The sequence below is a fragment of the Ichthyophthirius multifiliis genome (assembly GCF_000220395.1).
Source record: "Ichthyophthirius multifiliis unplaced genomic scaffold scaff_1120509251414, whole genome shotgun sequence".
Classification (NCBI taxonomy): Eukaryota; Ciliophora; class Oligohymenophorea; order Hymenostomatida; genus Ichthyophthirius; species Ichthyophthirius multifiliis.
The window spans coordinates 34,076-56,412 of record NW_004085897.1 but is presented as its reverse complement, the minus strand read 5'-3'; the positions used below and the strand labels follow the sequence as shown (position 1 = coordinate 56,412).

The following is a 22,337-nucleotide window of genomic DNA, read 5'->3' as shown; positions in this document are numbered from 1 at the left end:
TCCCTGAATATTTAAATAATCTTTAAGATATTACCAAACCTTATAATAAACAAGAAAATCTTTTCTGGTTTAACAGCCCTAATATGAGTTATTAATTAGTTCATATTCCTCTTTTTATTTAGGTTATCTGGATTATTGATATGTTATATGAATATTATGTATCTAATATTTTTTTTTACTATATTATTATGAGTATTTCTATTGCTTTTACTTTTATTAATATTTTCGTTTTAGTTCCTATGTGTGTATATTAGCTTACTATAATAACAAATGTATACATAATATATATTTTTTTTGAGCATTTTTTTTATTTTTCTGTGATTTTTTTTCAAAAAATACAATATACTAAATCAAAATATCGTGTAAAAAAATGGTATTTTATACCTTTTTTTTAAATAGTGTTTATTTTTTTAAAAAAATACAGTAATATATAAAATAATTTCATTCTAAAAAGAAATAAATATATAATATTATTATTTTTTTTTAAAAAAAATTAAGATTTAAATGTTGAAAAAAAAAAAACTTGTATATAAAGTTTGCTTTGATTAAAAAAGAAGCAAAAATAAAATTTTATATAAATTAGTTCAGGTTTTAACAGATAGGGCTTATCATAAACATTAAGAATAAGTTGCTTTTAGAGAATATTATATTGAAAAATCATAAGAAATTGATATTATGGAATCTTTCGTTTTTCATTCATAACTTAATAACGAATAAAATAATTAAAATGATGAAGAATAAACACCTAAACGAAATGAATTACGTGTTAAATTAAATAATTTTGATAGCCTAGTTAAATAATTAGGTAGTAGATTAAATTATACAGCTTTTGCTATTTTAGTTAAAAGATGTTGTCTGGTATTTTTTTTTTAAAATATATAATGATAAATAAATAAATATAAAAATAATTTTTATAGGATGGTGAATATGTTACTTATAATGATTTTATTTCTTATTTAAGGTAGAAAGAAGCTTTTTTTTTAATTGATTTAAATAATCTTATTTAGGGAATTTTAAAGTTTTATGTGAATAATTAAAATAAATAAAAAAAAGATGATAATTATATTAGTAATTAACTTTTTAAAAAGAAAATTTAAAATTATGATGTTTTTACTCCTTAAGAAATAGATGAAATTATGTAAGAAGTAATTTTTTTATTTATTTTATTTTTTTGTTTTATTTTTATAAAAAATAAAAGGTAACTTATTTATATTCTGAAAATATAGATATAAATCTTGAAATTTTATCATATTTTTTATCTAATTCAATGTAATGTTATCCTAAATGAAAATAATAATATATATATATAAAAATTAATTAATAATAAAAAAAAAAAAAATTCACAAAAAAAAAAAAAAAAAAGTTATAATATTTTTACATAAAAAAATAATAATTTAAATTATAATCAATATAAGTTGTTTTCTTAAATAAATTAAAAAAAAATGTCATTATTAACAAAAAATATATATACAACATAAACTAACGATTAAAAAATCCATTTAGTAGATTTAACATAATAATTTTTATAAGACACCGAAAACTAAAAAAAGCCCAAAGAAATACCCATTTAAGTAAAACAACATATTTCATATTCTGGTGGTTTTAAAGTCCCATAGTAAATATTAATTAATAAAAGTTAAAAAAAACTTGAAAAAAGCTAGCATTTATAATAATAATAAGCAGACAAAATAGATAATAGTTAACCAAAAAAAAGCGATATATATAAAAAACTTGGAATATAATATGAAGAATAAGAAGAAAAATAATAGAAAGAAGATTACATAAATTATAACTAAAAATTCGGAATAAATAACCAAAATTTTCATAGCATAGAAAATCCTAAAGTAAAAATTTAAATGACAGATAAATTATTAGAAGAAATAAATTAAAAAGTCGATAAAATTCACTAAAAAAGAAATATTTTGGAATAAAGACATTAAAATTTAATATATGAAAAAAAAAAACATGAAGTAGGCATTTCACCATAATTAGAATAAAATTTAAGCGAAAAATAAAAAGAAGCCTTATATAAAAATATAGATAAAGATGTAGAGGAACTAATTTAAAAAGAATGGAAAAATAATACTCCTAATATAGATACTGTGGAAGATATATTAGAAAAACATAGAGAAAAAATGAAGGAATTAGAGAAAATATATAAGCAATCAAAGAATAATGATTTTATAGATTTCGAAGAAAAACCTATTTATATGTAAAATGATGTGCTTTAGCATTTAGTAGAAGGAAAAGTAGAATTAGGTAATTTAGATATGAAGTCTTTTAAAACTTTAAATCAGAATATTGTGAATTTGGCAGGGTATAATAATTAAGATCTCGAAATGTAGGAGGAAAAAAATATTGAAATAAAAAAAAATGAAACTTTATTTAATGAGAAAAAGAGAAAAATTTAACAATTAAAATAAGAAATTTAATAAATAGATAAAATGCTAGATGAAAAACCTGCTAAATTTGAAAAATAATATATTTAACCTACTAAATAAGTCATTTAAAATGCTTAAAATATACCTTTGGAATAAAAAATTTATAAATAATAATATGAAGAATATATTGTAGATAAAGAAATAAAAGAATAAACTAGTACTTACTTTAAATAATTAGAAAAACCCGATTTCGATAAATATAAAAATAAAGAATAATTCGAAAAATATTAAAAAAATAATACAGAATAAAAAATTTAATAATCTTAAGTAATTTCAAATAGACCAGTTCTAATAAAAAAAGAATTTTAAGACATTGTTAATGATAAATTAGAAGCTTAAACATGTATAAATAATATATATATATATATATATATATATATATATATATATATATATATATATATAATTTAATTATATTTTTTTATTTATTTATATAATTTTATATTTTCATTTAATATTTTATATAATAATTTATATTTAAATATTTATATAAAAAATTAATTTATAGAATTATTTGGTGAATAATTTGATAATGGTATAACTAGTATAAATGAAAATAAAGTTAATGATTTATATAAGAAAATTATTTATGAAAGTAAACAGAGTTCTTTTAAAAGGAAAAAGAAAGATGACGATTTTTTAATAAAATTTCTTTTTTAATAAATTGATGTATAAAAGTCTGGAATTATATCTTAATAAGAAATTTTCGATAATGTAAGTTAAAATAAAGATGCTATTGTTTATTTTGATTTATGTCCAAAAACTATTTTCGCGGATCTTAATAAATTTAAAACAATTAGAAAAGGTCTTTTTTGTTTATAAGAGTTTTCTGAATTTATTATTTAATAAAATGAAATGAGTAAATAAACTCTCTGTTTAGAAAGGGATAGATTAAAAAAAACTTATTAAGAAGAAACTAAAATAATTATTAAATTAAAAAAACTAATATTAATAACGAGGAATTATTCGAATAAATGCAAAAAGATCCACAACATACTTCAGGATTATGTGTTTTAAATGAAGCATAAATTGATGCTTTAAGAGAAGTTTTTGTAGATTTAGACAAACATAATGATTGTATTGTCAAAAGATAAGAATTTGTATAAAATTTAATAGATAATATAAGGATTTAAAAAATATTGAAATTTCCTGCAGTAAAATTGCCAATTGTAAATAAAATAATAAGTTTAGAATAAATATTAGAATAAATAAAAAAAGAAGAAAATTAAAATTAAGCAAAAGAATATATAAGCTGGAATGAGTTTTTTGATTATTTTAAAAATTATTAAAACCAGATTTTAAAATAAATGCTTAATTAAACAAAAAAGTATATATGATTATATAAATTATATCAATATATATAAAAAAATAAAAATATATTTATATTTATATTTATAAATATATTTTAAAAAATATATAAAAAAAAATTAAAAAATATAAATATATTAAAAATAAATAAGATTATATAATAATATTATAAATAAAATAAAAACATAATAAATTATATAAATTTTTTATATAAAAAATAATAAATAAATATAAAATATAAATATAAAATTTTAAATATATAAATAAATATAAATATATATATATATATATATATATATTATATTTATTTATTTATTATATGTTTTTAAATAATACTATTTTTTAATATATTTATAATTTAATTTTTTATACATATAAATTTATTTTTTATATTTATATTTTTTTTAGGATTCATAAGAAGAACAAATATATGATATTGATTAAAACTATTTATAATTAATATAAGATATATTTGACATGATTCCTAGAGTTAATTAAAATTTAGATTTTGTTTTTACTACAGATTTTATTCTTTAATGCAAAAAGGATCCATAAATTCGATCTATTGAAAATGAAATAGCTAGATTAAAATCTAATGAAACATAATTAGATAAAGAATCTATATGTTAAGTTTTAGATAGAATTCTTTAAGAAGCAAACGAATACACTGAATGGGAAGATATTCGCCCTTTTTTTTCTTTAAGAGGTAGACCTTAATAGTTTGATCATGATAAATAGACTCTTATGAAAATAGAAAAAGAATAAAACGAAAAATTAAATAAATAAAAATAAAAAGATAAAGAGGTGAGGCAAAAAAGGGATATTGAAAGGGAAAAATAAAGAAAAAAGATTCTTTAAATAGATGATAGTTTAGAATAATAATAATAGTAAAATAATGATTTTATTGAAACATAAAATCTTTAAAATAATATATAAAAATAATATTAAGTTAATTTAAATTAAAGTTAAGAAGAAATAGATGAAAATATTAATTATGAATAATTATATAGATTATGTCCTTAAACCGAATAAAAAAAAACTGAAAATGGGAAATAAGATATAAATCAATATTATAATAAAAAAAGAGTTTTAAAAAATTCTGATTAAGATAAAGGAAGTGAAAACATATTATAATAAATAGATGATTTCGATAAACATTATTAAGAATTATTAATAAGGTAAAAATAAGCTGAATTAGGCCCTTTATAAAGTCTTTAATAATACGAAGCAGTTTAAGAAAAAGAAGACTTTATTCAAAAAGGAGAACTAAAGAAAACAACTGTTGATTATGATAAATACTATACGTAGGTAATGAAGTAAAAAATAATAAATTCTAAAGATAAAATAAATATTACAGCACCTAAGCCTTTTAATCTTACTTAAAAAGACAGAGAAAATAGTATTACTTATAAGAAGAAAATACAAGACTTAGAATAATATATGAAAAGAGATGAAATTGAACTGAAAAAATAATTTCGAGTAATTAATTTTTTTAAAAAAATAAAATAAAATAAAATAGGCAAACGATATTCCTATAGCTGTAAAAGTTCCTATATTTAATAACATAATTTAAAAGACTAAAGAAAAAAGAGAAAAAATAAAAGAAGAGAACATTAAAATAACTATTGAAAATTCTAAACCTTTTTCATTTTATGATAAAGATATTTAAAAAAGAGAAGAAAAGAAATAAAAAATATAAGAATAAGTCCAGAATCAATTAAATTTGTAAAAACAAAAAGTTTTTAAAGCAAAAGAAATGCCAACAACTAGTAAAATAGAAATAATAAAATAATAGTAAGAAATTGAAGAATAAAATAGAAAAGAAAGAATAGAATAAAGAAAATAAGAATAAATTAAAGGGGTTAAGGAATTTACTAGATTAGCAGGTGCGTCTGATAAATGGAAAGAAACTTTAGAAAAAAGAAAAAATGCGAAAACTTGGGAAGAAGAAAAGTATTTTTTTTTTTTTTTCAAAATAATTTTTTGTTTTGTTTTTAAAGATGTACTTTTGCACCTTAAATAAATAAAGAAATTCCTACTACAAGTTAAAAATAAACACAAGTTAATTAATAAGCAGTTGATGCATTTAAAAGTTTAATCCAAAAAGGCCCTATAACAGTACCTAAGCCTTTTAATTTTTAATAGTCTGTATAAAAAAAGGCTATTTAAGATGATTTGGATTTGTAAAATTAAATCAATAAAGCTGATAAAATGAAAGTCTAGAATATTGTTTCAAGGTTAACTTAAAATAAGCAAAAATAATAATAATAAAATAAAATAAAAATGACGTTTAAAAATAATAATAGTCTGATTTAAATATATCTGAAGAAGAATAAGAAGAAAATATAGATTAATAATAATAAGAAAATATAGATGAAAAAGAAAATAATTATTAGTTTTCAAATAACTAAGAATTAAAAGACGATTAAGTAGCATAAATATAAGAAAATTAAATAATAAAAGAAGATTCATAAAATATAGTAAGTTAAAAAAATATAGGGAGTTAGAAAAATATAGGAAGTAATAATAATATATCTTAAAATAATAATAAAGGAAAGAAAACAAGCAATAAAGCCGAATAATTATTAAAATAATAAAGAGAAAAAGAAAAAAAACAGCAATAAGAAAATTAAGAGAAATTAAAAAAAGAAGAATTACAAAGATAATAGAAATTAAAAGATAGAGCAGGAGAGATATAGGAAAAATTTGGAACAAAAAAAACTAAATAATAAATCGAAGAAGAAGAAAAATAAAAAAAAAAAGAGGCAGCTATTAAGGCTAAATAAGATAGGGAATCATATCAATAATAAATATAATAAATTAATGAAAAAGTCACAAAAAAAAATCTTTTGATAGAAAATAAATAACATGGATCTTCTGTTTTAAATAAATATAGAAAAATGGGAATCAAAAATACTTAATAAAAAGAAGAATATTAGGAAGATTAAGAAGAAGATTATGATAATAATAATAAATATAGTCATGATTAAATATAAGAAAATCAATAAGATAATTAAATGTAAGATTAGTAGTGTAATTAAAGATTCTAAAAAGAACAAAAATAAATAAGTTAAAAAGAAGAAAACGAAAATTAAAATTAAAAAGATGAAAAAAGTTAAAACTATGATTTTGAAAATGAAGAAGAAGTTTAGGAAAATTACGATAATTAAGATATAAATTTTGATGAACTTTCTGATATATGATTTTTTTTAATATATATTAAAATATTATTATAATATATAAAAAAAATTAATAAATGTTTAAAATATCTTTTATATATTTATTTTATTTTAAATATAATTTTTTTAAATAATAATCAATTTAATTATTATATATTGAATATATAAATAAAATAAAAAAAGATACAAATTAAAAAAAAATCAATTATCATCACTATCTTGATTTTCAGAATCACTATTTTTCTTTTATTTCTATTTCTAACTTGAAGGAGGATTTTTACCAGCAAATCTTATCGCTATTTATTATTTAAGTATATCAACCTAAATATAAATATATATATATATATATATATATATATATATATATATATATTTATATATTTATATATTTGTATTTTTTTATTTACTGGATTTTATTACACTTGTTTTCCTGATGTATTTTATAACATTTTTGTTGCATTTAGACCTCCTTTTTCAATAGTAATAGTTTTCTTTAGTTTTATTCCTGGATTTTTTATTTAATCCAATAATGCACCACGGTTACTCGATATTTAAGTAGGATTTTGTAATTTAATATTACTTGGTGGAGGCGGTGGCATATTTACTACACTAGAAGGAGGTTGTATACTTATAGAAGGTGGTAATGGTATATTCATAGTAGGAGCTATTGGTATTCCATTATTTGTCATTGGTTAAATATTCCTATTATTTTGAGGTTATGATATTTAATTATTACTATTTGTAGGTGGCATATTAAAATTAATATTATTAGATTATTAAATTTATTTTTATAAGTTACAATTTTATTAATATTATTACTATTATTACTATTATTATTATTATTATTTTTATTATTATTAATATTATTATTTTTATTATTATTATTATTATTGTATAATTTATTACTATTATTAATATTACTATTATTAAATTTATTATTAATTTTCCTAATAATTATTATTTTACTAATTATTGTAATCTTAAATATTTTAATTAGTCCATGCTTTATTCGCATAAGGATCAGGAATAGATGGTTTAGTTTTTGTTGAAAGCTATACTTATTCTTCTGTAAAATTTCCTATTTCAAAATCTACTATATTATCAAAACCTTCTAGATTTTCAGCAATTTCTACTTCTCCTATTTATCTTTTCTTTTTATTAGGATTATAGTTTACTGTATTTTAATCATATTCAGTCAATTGTAATTTTATGGCCCCTGGTGCTACTTAGAGTTGTATTTAATCTTCCTTTATTTTAGGTTTATCATAATATTTTTTATTATTTATTATCAAATTATCTATTTATGTGTATTATTATTACTATTTATAAAATATATTTTTATTTTTTTAATTTTTTTTTAATATATTAAACTTTGTAAATATTTATGTTCGTATTGAATAGTAAAAAAGATTCTACATATTTTAAGTTTTTTTCGGGTTAGCCGATACCTTCTTTTCTTTCCTTTATATATATATTTTTTTTATATTTGATATTTAATAAAATTTTACTTTAAGTTTGAATTTTTAGTTTTCAAATAAATATTTTTCACGTGTCTTAAATTTATTATATTATAAATTTAAAATTTAAGGAATTTCGTCATATCTAACCTTAAATTAAAATAATTTTAAATAAATATATGCTTTATAAATTCATATATATTTGTTAAAAATAATATACTTCTAATTATTATCCTAAATCTTCTTTATTATTTTTTAAAGTATATCCACTTAATAAATCATATTACACTATATTATGTTTTTATTTATAGTCATTTAATAATGATTATTTATTATCGGAAGTAAATTTATATTTTTAAACAAATTATGATGGACTTATAAATGTTATAGCTTTAGAAACATTATTTAATGCTTGTATTTATTACTAACAAGTATGTATTCTTTAAATATATTATTGAATTTTATCATTATATATGTTTATTTAATTGTCAAATTTATTTTAAATATTAGAAAAAGTATCATCAATCATAGATAAATTAGATAGTGTACGGTCTAAACTTTCATACGAATACATTTCACATGAAGCTGGCTATATTTTATTATGCTGCATAAAAATAAAGTTTTTTGTTTTAAAAAATATATATAAAAAAAAAATTATTATATAAGAAGATAATATTTATATAAAACATAATTTATTTTATAAAATTTAAATATGTAAAAAAATAAAATTTATTTATTGTATAATAGAATTTAAAAAAATAGAAAATTTTTAAGATAATAAAAATATAAAAAAAAAAAAATGTCATAAAAATAATATATAAATATATAAATATATAAATATATAAAATATATATTATTTTATAATATATAAATATATAATTAATTTTTTATACAAATTTAATTTTTTATATTATTTTATTTTTCTATATATTTATTAAAATATTTTTATATTAATATATATTTATTATTTTTTTTTTATTAAATTCAATATATTATTTAGAAATATATATATATTTTTTCAATTAAATTAATTTTCTATATTATTTTAATTTAAATAAAAAAATTACAATATATATATTAATTAATTTTTAATAAATAAAATTATATATTTGATGATCTATTATTAAACATATTTCATTTAAATAAATATGCAATACTTAGACTTAGTTTATCAATTAATTCTTCTATATTTGATAAATTCAATTTATAAATATTAACAAAAGCATATTAATGATTTAAAATGAATTATATTAAATCCTACTTTGTCTCCTTATAAAAAATTGAACAACTTTTCTAAAGATAAAATTCGCTTTTTTCAATAATCCTATTAATTAAATAACACATTTCCATATTAAAAAAATTTGAAATAGGTTTCAATATTTCTTTAGCAACCAAATAGAAATCTTTATAATGGTAAGGAATTTTAACTAATTATTCAAAGTTTTATTAATTATATAATTAAATTGAATTTTAAATAAACTACTCTGCAAAAGTATGTTTATTAAAATCTATATTTGCCAAACAGTAATCGACGTTATTTTCATAAAGAAGTTTAGCTTTTAACAAATTTAATAAATGTTAAGGTTAAACATTTATTTAGTTGAAAAATTATTAGTTCAAAATTGTATAGCATTGTTTTTCTGAATGAAAAAAATTATGGAATTATTTATTTGTGTCACATTGTTTTTTCATTTCTTTAAAAAATGTTAAAAAATATGATTTTGTATATATATTGAATGTATCTTCATTTATTAGAATTTTTTAAACATTATTATCTTTTTCTTAATTTAATGATTCTTCTTCTCTATTAGGAATTAATGATATAGCATTTTATTATTAGTGTTTGTTTTTTCTGTGTGTATATAAGCTTTCGTTACTTAGGTATTTTGCGCCACATTCCATACATTAAAATTTCTTTTCACTTTAGTCTACTTTACGACGCTTTCTTATTTTTTCTTCCTTTACGGTTTAGTTTGTTTCAATAAATCTATCGATTTCACCATCGCTTTACATTTTTTTTTTTATAGTTCAATTAATATATTAAAATTATTATTTTTTTTTAAAAAAATATTAAAAAGAAATATTAATATAAAATTACATCGTATAATATAATACATAAGGGATTAAATATAGACGCAATAAAAGTAATTATTGAATAATTTTAAAAATATATATAAAAAAAAAAAATTAATAAAAAATATATAAATAGAGTATATTTATTGAAAAATTAAATATTAAATTTATTTTATTATAATAATTGATAAATTATTAAATTATTTTAAAATTCAATAAAATTATCTTTTTAATATTTTATTTTATTTTATAATTATTGTTAAAAAAATTTTAATTTTAAAATTCTATTTAATTATATAAAAAATTAAATTAACTTTGTTAAATAAAATTTAATTATTTATAAAGATATATTATAAAAAAATTAATATAAAATATTAATTTTTAAAAAATCTTGAATCTTTTACTTTATAATATAAAATTATATATATATATATATAAATTGTTATTAAATTAAATAATTTTATTATAATATATAAATATTTATTATAATTACTAATAAATAAAATATAAAGAAAATTACTAATATTTATTTTAAAAAATTTATAAATATTAAAAAATTAAGTATATATAATTAATATTTTATTAAAATTAAAATATTAAAATAATTGAAAAACGATAAAAAAAAATAATATGAAATAAAATATTAAGTGAATATCATATATATATATATATATATATATATATATATATATTTATTTTTAAATTATATATATATTTATCTAATAATACTATTAAAAATAAATAAATATATAAAAAATTTATATATAAATACTAATTTTATTCAAACATTTTTATTTTATTTCAATATTTTTTATTTTTATTAGATGGTAATTTGATAGTCTTTCTTTCTGTTTCTATTGCTTTTATAATATCAAAATCTCTTTTTCTTTATTTTTCTACAAATTCTTTTAATGTAATATGAATTTCATCTCCATTACTATTTTTTTCTTCTTTTCCAAATAGTTATTCTATTTCAGAATCTAGCTTTTCTCTTCCATATTTAACATATAATAACTCTAATGTGTCTTCAATACATATAGTTTTTTTTACTTTTTTATCATTTTTTATGGTCATCTATTATTAATTATTATCAATATCGCTTGAATTTATTAAATACATTAAAATTAAACTAAGTTATATAAGTTTCTAGACTCTAAACCTGTAGCATCATACCTACATCTATAATACATTAATTTAAATTCTTTAGAACATATTTTTCCATCTAAATTTTCGTCTACTTGCCATATCATTTATTCTACTTCAGCTTTAGTAGCAGGATAATTTAATTCTTATAATATATTTGCTACATCCTTAGTATTAAAGTAATCTTTGTTTTGTTCTACTTTCTTTTATATGTATTTTGGTGTTTTTGATTCATTTGAACTATACATTAGTTTATCACTTTATATTTAACTGATATTATTTTATATATTATGGTTATTATTTTATGAATTATTATTATATATTGTTCCTCTTATTAATAATTCAAATACTTTTTGTAGTTTTAATAATTCTGCTTATGATATTTATTTTTGCATGATTTATTCTTCATTTGAATTTTTTTTTTCATTGATTTTTATTGAAGATAATGTTTCTTATAAATTTTTACTTAAAAACGTTATTTATGTTGTATTTTAACTGTTTATATTTGTACTTTATGTTTGGTTTTATTTATTATTTTTCATTTTTATATTTTATATGTTTTAAGTTTGTTTATAGACTTATTTAATAATTATATTTACTTTTATATTTTAATATATGTTTCTTTTTTTAATTTAATAAATAAATATAAACCACAATTTTTGTTATATTTTATTTTATAAAAACTAATAATTATAGATTTTTGTAGAAATATATTACTATATTATAATTAAAAACTGAATGAGTTTTTTTAATATAAATATAATATAATATACAGTAATTATATATTATATTTAATAATTGAAAATTTATATGTATAAAAAAATATAATTGATAAAATTTTATAAACATAATAATTTTTATAACATAAATATATAAATTAAATAGTATATATTTAATATGATTTCATTATTAATAATTTTACATTTTTACTTTATATGAATCTAATTTTTATATTTAATAAAGATTTTCATTTTAAAATATTTTTTATTTTTATAAAATAATATTATTACTAGTATTATAATAATCGTTTTTCCACATATTAATATTTATCTAATTAGTATTTTAACATGAATTCCTTTCAGTTTTAATCATATTAAAATTTTTTAAACTATCATAATTTTGTATAGATTAGCCTATGTTATAATCTTAGTTTATCTAGTTCAAAGAATTATATTTATTTTATTAACTATTCAAATCATAGCAACTAGTTTATAACTTATTAGATAATTTGAACTATTAATATTTTGCATATATTTAGTTTTTTTAATGATATTATTATTATTAACATTTCAAATCATTTTAAATATAATTTTATGAAGTTTTATCGTTAGATATTAATTTTAAATAATTTTACTAATTTTAATTATCTAAGTCTTATTATGTTTAGTCATTAGAAAATTAAAAATAGTTTTTTTATTTAGATTTATTATTATTGTTATTTAAATTTAGATAATTTATATTATTATTAATTAAATCTTTATAATTATTTACTTATTACTTTTATGTTATTTTATATGAATTTAAAAGCATATTAATTTTTTATTTTTCATTTTAGTCTTTATTGACATTTTTTAATATTTTAATTTTTTTATTTTCTTAGGCAATATTTTTATATATAATTTCTTGTTATTATTAAATAAAAGAATTATTAAATTAAACATTAGCTTCCTTTTAAACACTAATGTTTATTTTTTCTTAAATTTTATCCTTTTTGTGAGTATAATTAATAATTGGATTTAAGTTTTAATTTTCATTAAAATTTTTTTAATCGTTTTCTGAAAGTTTATTTTTCAGCCATTCACTTATTTTGTCTAATAAATTATCTTCCCTTTAAATATTATGGTTTCCTTTTATATATTCAATAAACTTTTGTCCATTATATTTTTAATATAGTTCTTCTGTATGCTTGCATTGTATAAATGTATCCTCTTTAGAACATATAAAATAACATGGAATATATATATTGTATATAATTTATGTAATGTCTAATGTCTTAATATCAAGATTACATCTTTATATAATTTAGTCACCTATTAATGATAATATAGCGTTTATTAAAATATTGGGAACTGAAGTTTTTTCTTTGGCAATATCTAATGCTAGAGTATTTAAATTCGCAAATCCACTGTCAAATATAACACCTTTTATTTTTTTCATTGAGTTCGGTTTACTTAAGTATAAGAAATTAGTGACAGCGCCCATACTAAATTATATATATTTTTAATTAAAAAAATAAATAAAAATATATATAAAGATAAAAATAAATATGAATATAAAAATTAAAATTATAAAATTATTATATATAAATAAAAAATATAATTGCTTTTCAAAATATAAATATTGAAAATTATTATTGATTTATAATTAATATTTTTTAATTATTATTTTCTTATTTGTAATTAATAAATTACCTTCTACCCCATAAAGCAATATTTTTAATTTTCTCAATAGTTTTTACATAATTTATAATACATTCCAAATCCTCACTTTCATATTTACCTAAAGTAACATATTCCCCATCCGATAATCCACTTCCAGTAAAATCAAAAGTTAATAAAGCTAAACCTCTTTTAATTAAATGTGGAACAATTTAAGTTGATTCCAACCTTGATCCGCTATTACAATGACAATATATTACACAGGAATATTTTTTCTATATACCTAAAGGTTCATATAACGAATATTGTATTTTTTATTTTTTTTTATTAATTATATAAGAGTCTGTTCTCTTCATTTTAAATTATCCATATTGATTTTCTGGAGAACCTTATTTTTTTATTTATAAAAATAATAATAATTTTTTAAAGTTTATGATAATTTCTAAATATGAAAAGTTATTTTAATATATATGTACCTAAGTCAATTGTGGAATAGTTTTATCTAGGAGGTCTAATGAATAATTTCCATAATTAGCCAAATTATTTAAACATTTTTTTATAAATATAATTTATTATTTTTAATATATGTAGTAATATATATTAATAAAATTAATAAAATTATATAAAAATGATAAATACTATTTTATTTTATTTTAATTAATAAAATATATTAAAGTTAAAATATATATATCAATTGTACGTATAAAAAATATATATTGTTATACATATAAATTATAAAATCTATTATTCTATATTTTAAATTATATTTTATATATTAGAAATTCAATATAATGTCTTTTATTAAAATTATAATAATTATGTTTATTATATTTTTTAAAACTAAAAATATTAATTAAAATAAATTGATAATATTATTAAAAATAATGTATATTTATAATATATTAATTTTTATAAAAAATGTATTATTCTTATACTTAAAATGTTCTTTATAAATATTAAAAAAATTTAAGCTGAAAATAATAATTAAAAATTAATTAAGATAAAATTGAAAAAAATAAATAATTCATTACATATAATTATTACTTAATATGTTTATTATTTTTTTTACTAAAAATTTATTTATTTAAAAAAAAAAAAAAATTATCAAATTTCAAATTTATAAAGTATAATTATTTAAAGATTTATAATATATATTATTATTATAAAATTATTATTTTTTAAAGTAAATTTTATAAAGAAAAAAAATAATAATATTCTCTAATTAATTAAATAATATTTTATAAAAGAATATAAATTTAAATTAATTCAAATTTATAAATTAAAAATATTAATAATTTTAATTTATAAAAATATTTTTTTTTTATAAATAATAAATAATATAAGAAATATTTTACTAAAATATAAAATATTATAAAATTAAATAAAAAACTAATTATAATATAAATTTAACTATTTTATTTATTAGAAAAAGAAAGATTAATTTTTTTATAATTATTATATATAAATATATTAAAAAATATATATATATATATATATATATATATAATATTATTTTTATATATTAAAAAATACATTATAAATAATTTATTTTTATTATATAATTAAAAATAATAATAATTTTAACAAATAGTAAAACTATCTTTATTCATGTCATATATCCTAATTATTAATTATAATTATTTTATTATTCATATATTTTTTTTTATTATATTAATAATTCTTTTTATTACTATTATTTTTGCTATTATTATTACTACCACTATTACTACTACTAGTATTACATTTAGTGCTACTATTTTTATTATTACTTCCTTGATTGATCTGTTTTATATTATTACATTTCTCTATATTAGTATTATTTACTTTTTCCTTTTATTTACTTAAGTTTTTATTATGTTTAATTTCATAATCGTTAAAATAGTTTTTATCCTTCTAACTTTTATTATTAAATTTTTTTTTTTTTTTAAACTACTTATTCATATTATTTTATTTTTACTATTATCCAAAATCTTCTTATCTTTAAATTTAATAATTGCACATATATTATTATTAATCCTATTAGTTTTTGATCGGAAATCCATAACCTTCTTATTATACAAGATAAATCATTTAAAGTTAAAATTATTAATCAATCATTATCTATTGCATCATTTCTTATTGATTGTAAATGTTTTTATTATTTATTATTTGTTAGTTAGGGAAAAACATATATTAATAGAATTAATCTTAATTTTATTCTTGATTTCTTTTTTCGTTTCTCTAATTAATTGCGTTAATGATTTTTTTATCTAATTTAAAATCTATTTTATATTCAATTTGGAAGGTCTTAGATTATTTTCTTAAATTTTCTTCTTCAGAATTATAGTTATCTAGAGCGAATTATATGTCATAATCTGAAATTTAATTATATTATTCATAAGATGCTTACTAATATAATTCTTCTTCTTCATCTTATTATTTATTTTCTATATCTCCTTTAATAGCTATTTTTAAATTTTATTTATTTACTAATATGTATTAATTGTTTAATGCAATTATCTCATCTTACTTATATTGATGTTTTTGATAAATTTTTGGACTAGTTTCTATATAGTTTTGCTTATCTTAATTAATTTCTTAAGAAGTAAACATAAGTAGTTTTTATTTTAGTTTTTTATTAATATATAATTTTCTAATATAATTATTATCTTTATATAGTTTTTTATATTTATATATTATTAATTTTTTTATTTATTTATTTAAATTCCATTTTAAAGTTTTAAATTTATACATTATTGTGTGTCTTTAATTGTATTTTTAATATTTAATTGATTATTTAATTGACAATTGTTTTTTTATTAATTATAAATACATTTAATTTTATATAATATCAGCTTTTTCGTTGATTATAAATATTAAAAAAATAAAAAAATTAGTTTAAATAAAATATAAATTTAATATAATATATATATATATTAATATACAAAATTTTCATAATTATATCATAATATATAAATTAAAATTATAAATATATATTTATATATATTTTTTTTTTAATTTTAATTTATTTTTATATTTTAAATTTAAAATTTTTATAATATTTTAACGTAATTAAATATCTTTAAAAGTATTTTTTAAGATATTAAATATACCTAAAATTATATAGAAATAATTAAAAAATTAGTCAATAAAAACATAAAAATAAAGTTACATAATATATATCTTAAAAATATTAAAAAAACTATTATATTATATTTCATCCTTTTATTTTTTTAGCAATATTTATAAATTAAAATATAAGGATACTCAATCCAATACAAATAGCTCCAATCCACAAGAACTTTTCAATAAAATTAATTTTATTACTCAATAATTAATTAGAATTTTATTATTATTATTATTATTTAACTTCGGTTTCTATTAATAAAGAATCTTCATTATATGTTTCTGTATTACTATTTTTTTTTTTAGATTTTTTAATTCTAATTGCCAAAGGAATTATATAGACAATTAAGAAGCCACAAACTGCTCCATTTAATCCAATAACAATAGAAGGATTAATATTTAAAATTTAAAATCCTACACAAGAAAGTGAAAAAACAACATTAAAAATATAAAAATTTCTAGTAGAAATATCTTCATATTCATTCTAAAAAATATTAAAAAATTAAGCTCTAGAAACAAAATTAAGGATTGGAGTTGCGGTAAAAAGTTAAACTAAAAATAATAATTCAACAAATCTAGGTCTAATATCATCATCTTTAAAATAAGAGGAAATTGTGACTTTAGTTCCTAGTTCTTCGCCTCTTCCAAATACCCCAATACATCCAAAAACACCTATAAAAGTATATATTATATAAACTAGGCTATAACCAGCTTTTAAATCTCTCATATTTTTCTCTTAATTGAGATTATTAGTCATTATTTAACATATGATATTGTGTAAGAAATACGCTAAAGCAAAAGAGCCGGTTACCCCTGCAATATCGGATGTAAAAAGAGGCAATTTGTGAAAGTTTTCTTATAATTTTCCTGATACAATATTATCAATAAAAATATAAAAAATAAAAATTCCATAACTAAAAATTGCAAATGCCCCAATTTTGGAAAGCTTCATAATTATAGTTAAATTTTTTTGAGAGAAAACAATAAAACAAGGGATTATTAAAATCATACTTTGATATTAAATAGAAATTTTTGAAAATGAAATTTCGTTTACATTCGCAAAATTATTATTATTGCATTTTATCATTATATATTTTAAAATAGGATAAAGTACACTATTCATTAATAAAAAATAAATTATTCCTGTCAAAAATAATAATAAACAACTTGAAATAGAAAATAATTTGGACCATTTTTTACCTAATATACGTTCTAATACTTCCGAAAAGTCATTCTCATATGGATTTTTATATATAACTATAAAAGTGCATGTTTTATAAGAAACATAACCTATAATTGTCATTACAATAAAACTCATTATTATACCTCCATTAGTCATATTTGGAGGTAAAACAAGGGCTACACTACCTACCATAGTATTTACTATTCCTAATACGGTTTAAAAACTTGTCGTTTTACGAGTTTCAAGTAATGATTATCTTTATTAATGAATCGATTTATGAAAACTTTATCGCTTTATGTTTTCGTCTTTTATATCCTTTAGTTATTTACGGCAATTTGATTTTTCTTGCTCAATAATAACAGCCTCCTCGTAACCCCCACCTGGAATACGATTACTTTTTGAAAAGCCCATTTAACTTTTTAACTTATGTCCATTATTTTGTTTTTTTTGAATTTTATTTTTATGATAATTATGATTGCTACAATAATATTTTTATTTTTTTCAAAATGTAAATATGATATGTATTATTTTAGTATTTTTATTATTCAAATATATTTAGATTTTTTATTTTATTTTTTTCAAATTTTTATAAAAGAAATAATTATTAAAGTAAAATATTTTATTTTATTTTTTTTAAAAAAAAAATAATAAATTCCGAGACCGGGAATTGAACCCAGGTCTACTACGTGACAGGCAGGAATACTAACCACTATACTATCTCGGATTGAATACATATTTTTAATGAATTTAAGTAAGAAACATATTGTTTAATAATGAATAAAATAAAAAAAAGATAGTTAAATGATTTATCAAAATCAACTTTTAATTTCAAGTATTTAATAAAATTAATAATTTCTTTTAAAATTTTAATGCTAAATTTATATTTAAATTAAAATTAAAATCTAATATTAAAATTAATATTTTTACAAAATAAATATAATTATCCTTTAAAATAAATCAAAATATTTTTAATGGTAATAATACAAAAAAAAAAAAAAAAAAAGAATTAGTATTGTATTAAATTAAAATATCATTTTAAATATTCTTTTTATATATAAAAAAAAAATACAAAAATATCCTAATTAAATCTCATTAAATAGTTCATACAATTAAATATATAAAATATTTATATATAAAATTAAAAAAAAAAAAATCATTAAGAAGGTGTAAGTAAATTTAAAAGTTTTTCATAACCCATAATTAACTTCTCGACAACTACCTTAAGAGGTCCAGGAGTTATACTTCTAATAATATTCTTAAATTCATATTAGGCTACTTACATTTATTAGCTAATTTTACTTTTCATTGAAATGAACTAGAACATAAGGAATACATTAATAAAGCTAGAAAGCCCAAAAAATACGCCAAATATAGTATAAAAAAATAGGAAAATCTCGACTTTCATTTTTGCCAAAATAAGATGAGCTCTATTTGCTATAATATAACTGATAAATTATTTAAATTAAGGCTAATTCTAAATAATGGGGAAGCTAGGATATGCTTATATAAATCCACATAATCCACTCAAAAAATGGATATAAATTGGTAAATAAAAAACAAATGAATTTCTACCATGAGGAATACTTATTGTGAATATTATATTATGGAAAAACTCAGAAGTGATTACTAAAGCTAAATATTCTTTAGAGAATTTTATCATACCTTTGTTTCTTATTACTGCTAATACTGAAGATATTACAATACATATTTTTACGATGTATGGCTCAGCTAATACTGAACATGGAAATACAGCTATTTTTAATAAGTTCTCAAGAGTGTAAAGAGAATTGTTTTTGTAAGGTTATGGTTTTGGAGGTTCTTCATATTATTATTATTGTTTAGTTTCTTATTCTTTGTAATCAATGTCAAAAGATTAATCTATATTGTTTTTATACCATTTACGTTTGAATCTATCTACTTTATTAGTTGGAGGAATTGGAAATAGGTTTGTATAATATGTTTACCATTCATTACACTTTGAGAAATCGAAAGATTAATATTTTTTGAAAGCTTCGGCCATTATTTAGTTTTTTTTGTTTACCTTCTTTTTTTTATTTAAATATATGTATATTTTTTTTAATAAGATTTAGAGATAATTATTAAATATAAATTATTTTTTTATTATTTTTTTAAAAAAAAACCAAAAAAAAAAATTTAAAATCTTCTAGAAAGATAATTTTAAATTAAATTAAATAAGAAAAGTGGGCATATATAAATTTAATATATTTTTAAAATTTTGTTTTATTATATTTTTTTAATATATATATAATAATATTTTACTTTTTTATATTATAAAAATTAAATTTTAAACTAATTTAATTAAAATATTTTCATATTAAAAAAAATAAGTTATAAATAAAAATATATTTATAATATAAAAAAAATATAAACTTATTATTTTCAATTAAATAACTATAGTTAATTTTTTTTTTATTACTAATATGAAGAGGAAAATTAATTAAATATTAAATTAATTATAATTTTAATTTTATAATAATTAAGCATTTTAATAAAAAATTAAAATGACTTAAAAATTTAGATGAAAAAAAAATATTAATAGTTAAAATTTTTTTTCATTGGGTGTTATTTCTATAAAAAATTATATAATTTAAAAAAAATTAACAATAAAATTTTAGTAAACTAAAAATTAAAATTTAAAATAACATTTGATTTTATTAATAAATTATTAGAATTTTTAAAAATAAATATTTTTTTTTTATTAAAATGATTATTAAATAAATATATTTTTTAATTTTTTTTAAAGAAATTTAATTGTTTATTTTTTATTTAGAAATTAATAAAATTTTAAATTCTAACTAAATCATAAATATTTCATTAATATTTTAATTAAAAAAATAAATAAAAATTTAAAAATGTAAATATAATATATATGTTATACTCTATAAATTTAAAATTACAAAAAGTAAAAAAGACAATTATATAAATTAAAAACAAAATAACATGTAATGTATATATATATATATATATATCAGTTATCGCCATAATAATAAAATGAATATTTGAATTATTTATTATTTTAATTTTTACATAATAATAGATTTTTTTAATTATATTTCTAATTGGAATTTTAATTTTACATATTATTATATATATTATTTTATTTTTTCTTTATTTTAATTTTATTAGTTTTTTTTTTTTTTAAACGCTATATTTTTTTTTTTTCTGTAATAAAAAAAATGAATGATATTTAACTTTTACAAGGTTAATAATATTTTTTTTAAATAAACTATTATATTTTGTTATTTTATTAGATAAAGATTAACTTATAATTTAAATGAAAAGAAAGTTATCAGCATTATAGTTAGAAATGATAAAAGATAGAAATGAAAAATAAGAACTTAAAAAATAATTTGATTTAATTTTAAAGTAAAATGATTTAATTCTTTAATTCTAACAATAATATTAAGTTTAAAATGAAAAAAAAAATTAGCTTAAAACTCCTTTAAATGTAAACCTTAATTTATTTATTTTTAAAAATATTTAATGGTTTCTATTTTAATATATTTAAAAAACTGTTTTATTAAAAAAGTAACTAAAATTTATAAATTCGATAGAAATAAGTCCAATTAAGTCTGTGTAAAATAATATAAACCCTAATTAGAATTTTAATAATAATACAAACAATTCTTTAAATGAAAATTATAGAAGTAAAGAATTAAAAAGCTCAAATGCTTTATTATAAAATATTGAAGGGGTTTCTAAAATGCTAGCATCAGGATTTGCAAAGTTTTGTTATGCTGAAAAGTAATTAATTAATTCTGATAATTAAATTGCTTATTAGGAAAAATAATCGCCCATACTTTATGACTAATTAAATAATAATTTTAATGCAAATGCAAATAGTGCATCGACAAATAATACTAACAATGATAATAAATAATGTTTAATATAGCAATAATAGTAATTTAATTTAAGTGAAAAATAAGAAGATAAAAAATTAAATAAAACAATAGCTAGATTAAATAAAGAAATAAAACAAATTAAAAAATACTAACCAATTAAAATAAATAAATCATTATTATAAGTTTAATAATAAAAAGAAAACAACT

At 15.9% G+C, this 22,337-nt stretch overlaps 6 protein-coding genes and 1 non-coding gene across 7 annotated transcripts, besides 40 other annotated features; 1 reads left to right on the top strand and 6 right to left on the bottom strand. All coding sequences in view use genetic code 6, as the record gives it.

Annotated features, from left to right (window-relative positions):
- Positions 1-1,148: 1,148 nt before the first annotated feature.
- Positions 1,149-1,183: a microsatellite.
- A 132-nt stretch (positions 1,184-1,315) lies between these two features.
- Positions 1,316-1,361: a microsatellite.
- A 225-nt stretch (positions 1,362-1,586) lies between these two features.
- On the bottom strand, positions 1,587-1,967 carry IMG5_198790 (hypothetical protein; the record flags this gene model as incomplete). Its single annotated transcript, XM_004024122.1, has 1 exon — positions 1,587-1,967. The coding sequence occupies one exon, from the start codon at positions 1,965-1,967 to the stop codon at positions 1,587-1,589; it is 381 nt and encodes a 126-aa protein (XP_004024171.1).
- An 826-nt stretch (positions 1,968-2,793) lies between these two features.
- Positions 2,794-2,846: a microsatellite.
- Positions 2,833-2,906: a microsatellite.
- A 509-nt stretch (positions 2,907-3,415) lies between these two features.
- IMG5_198780 (hypothetical protein) lies at positions 3,416-6,060 on the top strand (the record flags this gene model as incomplete). Its single annotated transcript, XM_004024121.1, has 3 exons — positions 3,416-3,541; positions 4,158-4,455; positions 6,056-6,060. The coding sequence occupies 3 exons, from the start codon at positions 3,416-3,418 to the stop codon at positions 6,058-6,060; spliced, it is 429 nt and encodes a 142-aa protein (XP_004024170.1).
- Positions 3,814-3,851: a microsatellite.
- Positions 3,835-3,888: a microsatellite.
- Positions 3,852-3,948: a microsatellite.
- Positions 3,958-4,043: a microsatellite.
- Positions 3,965-4,045: a microsatellite.
- Positions 3,974-4,045: a microsatellite.
- Positions 4,005-4,053: a microsatellite.
- Positions 4,086-4,142: a microsatellite.
- Positions 6,061-6,219: 159 nt separating the features above from the next.
- Positions 6,220-6,283: a microsatellite.
- A 96-nt stretch (positions 6,284-6,379) lies between these two features.
- Positions 6,380-6,431: a microsatellite.
- A 698-nt stretch (positions 6,432-7,129) lies between these two features.
- IMG5_198770 (hypothetical protein) lies at positions 7,130-7,617 on the bottom strand (the record flags this gene model as incomplete). The annotated part of the gene is made up of 2 exons (XM_004024120.1): positions 7,130-7,249; positions 7,336-7,617. 2 exons carry the CDS (start codon positions 7,615-7,617, stop codon positions 7,130-7,132), a joined length of 402 nt encoding a protein of 133 aa, XP_004024169.1.
- Positions 7,254-7,317: a microsatellite.
- Positions 7,618-7,731: 114 nt separating the features above from the next.
- Positions 7,732-7,869: a microsatellite.
- Positions 7,863-7,898: a microsatellite.
- A 1,118-nt stretch (positions 7,899-9,016) lies between these two features.
- Positions 9,017-9,090: a microsatellite.
- A 107-nt stretch (positions 9,091-9,197) lies between these two features.
- Positions 9,198-9,264: a microsatellite.
- Positions 9,265-9,280: 16 nt separating this feature from the next.
- Positions 9,281-9,318: a microsatellite.
- Positions 9,310-9,352: a microsatellite.
- Positions 9,353-10,548: 1,196 nt separating this feature from the next.
- Positions 10,549-10,583: a microsatellite.
- A 280-nt stretch (positions 10,584-10,863) lies between these two features.
- Positions 10,864-10,948: a microsatellite.
- A 161-nt stretch (positions 10,949-11,109) lies between these two features.
- Positions 11,110-11,173: a microsatellite.
- A 59-nt stretch (positions 11,174-11,232) lies between these two features.
- Positions 11,233-11,276: a microsatellite.
- A 1,156-nt stretch (positions 11,277-12,432) lies between these two features.
- Positions 12,433-12,470: a microsatellite.
- A 326-nt stretch (positions 12,471-12,796) lies between these two features.
- Positions 12,797-14,531, bottom strand: IMG5_198760 (hypothetical protein; the record flags this gene model as incomplete). Its single annotated transcript, XM_004024119.1, has 4 exons — positions 12,797-12,834; positions 13,611-13,804; positions 14,013-14,367; positions 14,456-14,531. 4 exons carry the CDS (start codon positions 14,529-14,531, stop codon positions 12,797-12,799), a joined length of 663 nt encoding a protein of 220 aa, XP_004024168.1.
- Positions 13,838-13,881: a microsatellite.
- Positions 13,947-13,989: a microsatellite.
- A 737-nt stretch (positions 14,532-15,268) lies between the features above and the next one.
- Positions 15,269-15,313: a microsatellite.
- A 122-nt stretch (positions 15,314-15,435) lies between these two features.
- Positions 15,436-15,502: a microsatellite.
- Positions 15,503-15,602: 100 nt separating this feature from the next.
- Positions 15,603-15,669: a microsatellite.
- A 946-nt stretch (positions 15,670-16,615) lies between these two features.
- Positions 16,616-16,675: a microsatellite.
- Positions 16,676-16,723: 48 nt separating this feature from the next.
- Positions 16,724-16,760: a microsatellite.
- A 203-nt stretch (positions 16,761-16,963) lies between these two features.
- Positions 16,964-17,005: a microsatellite.
- Positions 16,966-17,000: a microsatellite.
- Positions 16,970-17,005: a microsatellite.
- Positions 17,006-17,965: 960 nt separating this feature from the next.
- On the bottom strand, positions 17,966-18,277 carry IMG5_198750 (hypothetical protein; the record flags this gene model as incomplete). Its single annotated transcript, XM_004024118.1, has 1 exon — positions 17,966-18,277. The coding sequence occupies one exon, from the start codon at positions 18,275-18,277 to the stop codon at positions 17,966-17,968; it is 312 nt and encodes a 103-aa protein (XP_004024167.1).
- Positions 18,278-18,919: 642 nt separating this feature from the next.
- Positions 18,920-18,991, bottom strand: IMG5_198740. The gene has a single exon. It is a non-coding gene; the product is annotated as a tRNA-Asp (tRNA).
- Positions 18,992-19,141: 150 nt separating this feature from the next.
- Positions 19,142-19,189: a microsatellite.
- Positions 19,179-19,239: a microsatellite.
- Positions 19,240-19,420: 181 nt separating this feature from the next.
- On the bottom strand, positions 19,421-20,287 carry IMG5_198730 (hypothetical protein; the record flags this gene model as incomplete). Its single annotated transcript, XM_004024117.1, has 2 exons — positions 19,421-19,539; positions 19,840-20,287. The coding sequence occupies 2 exons, from the start codon at positions 20,285-20,287 to the stop codon at positions 19,421-19,423; spliced, it is 567 nt and encodes a 188-aa protein (XP_004024166.1).
- A 316-nt stretch (positions 20,288-20,603) lies between these two features.
- Positions 20,604-20,648: a microsatellite.
- Positions 20,649-20,950: 302 nt separating this feature from the next.
- Positions 20,951-21,017: a microsatellite.
- Between the last annotated feature and the right edge of the window lie 1,320 nt (positions 21,018-22,337).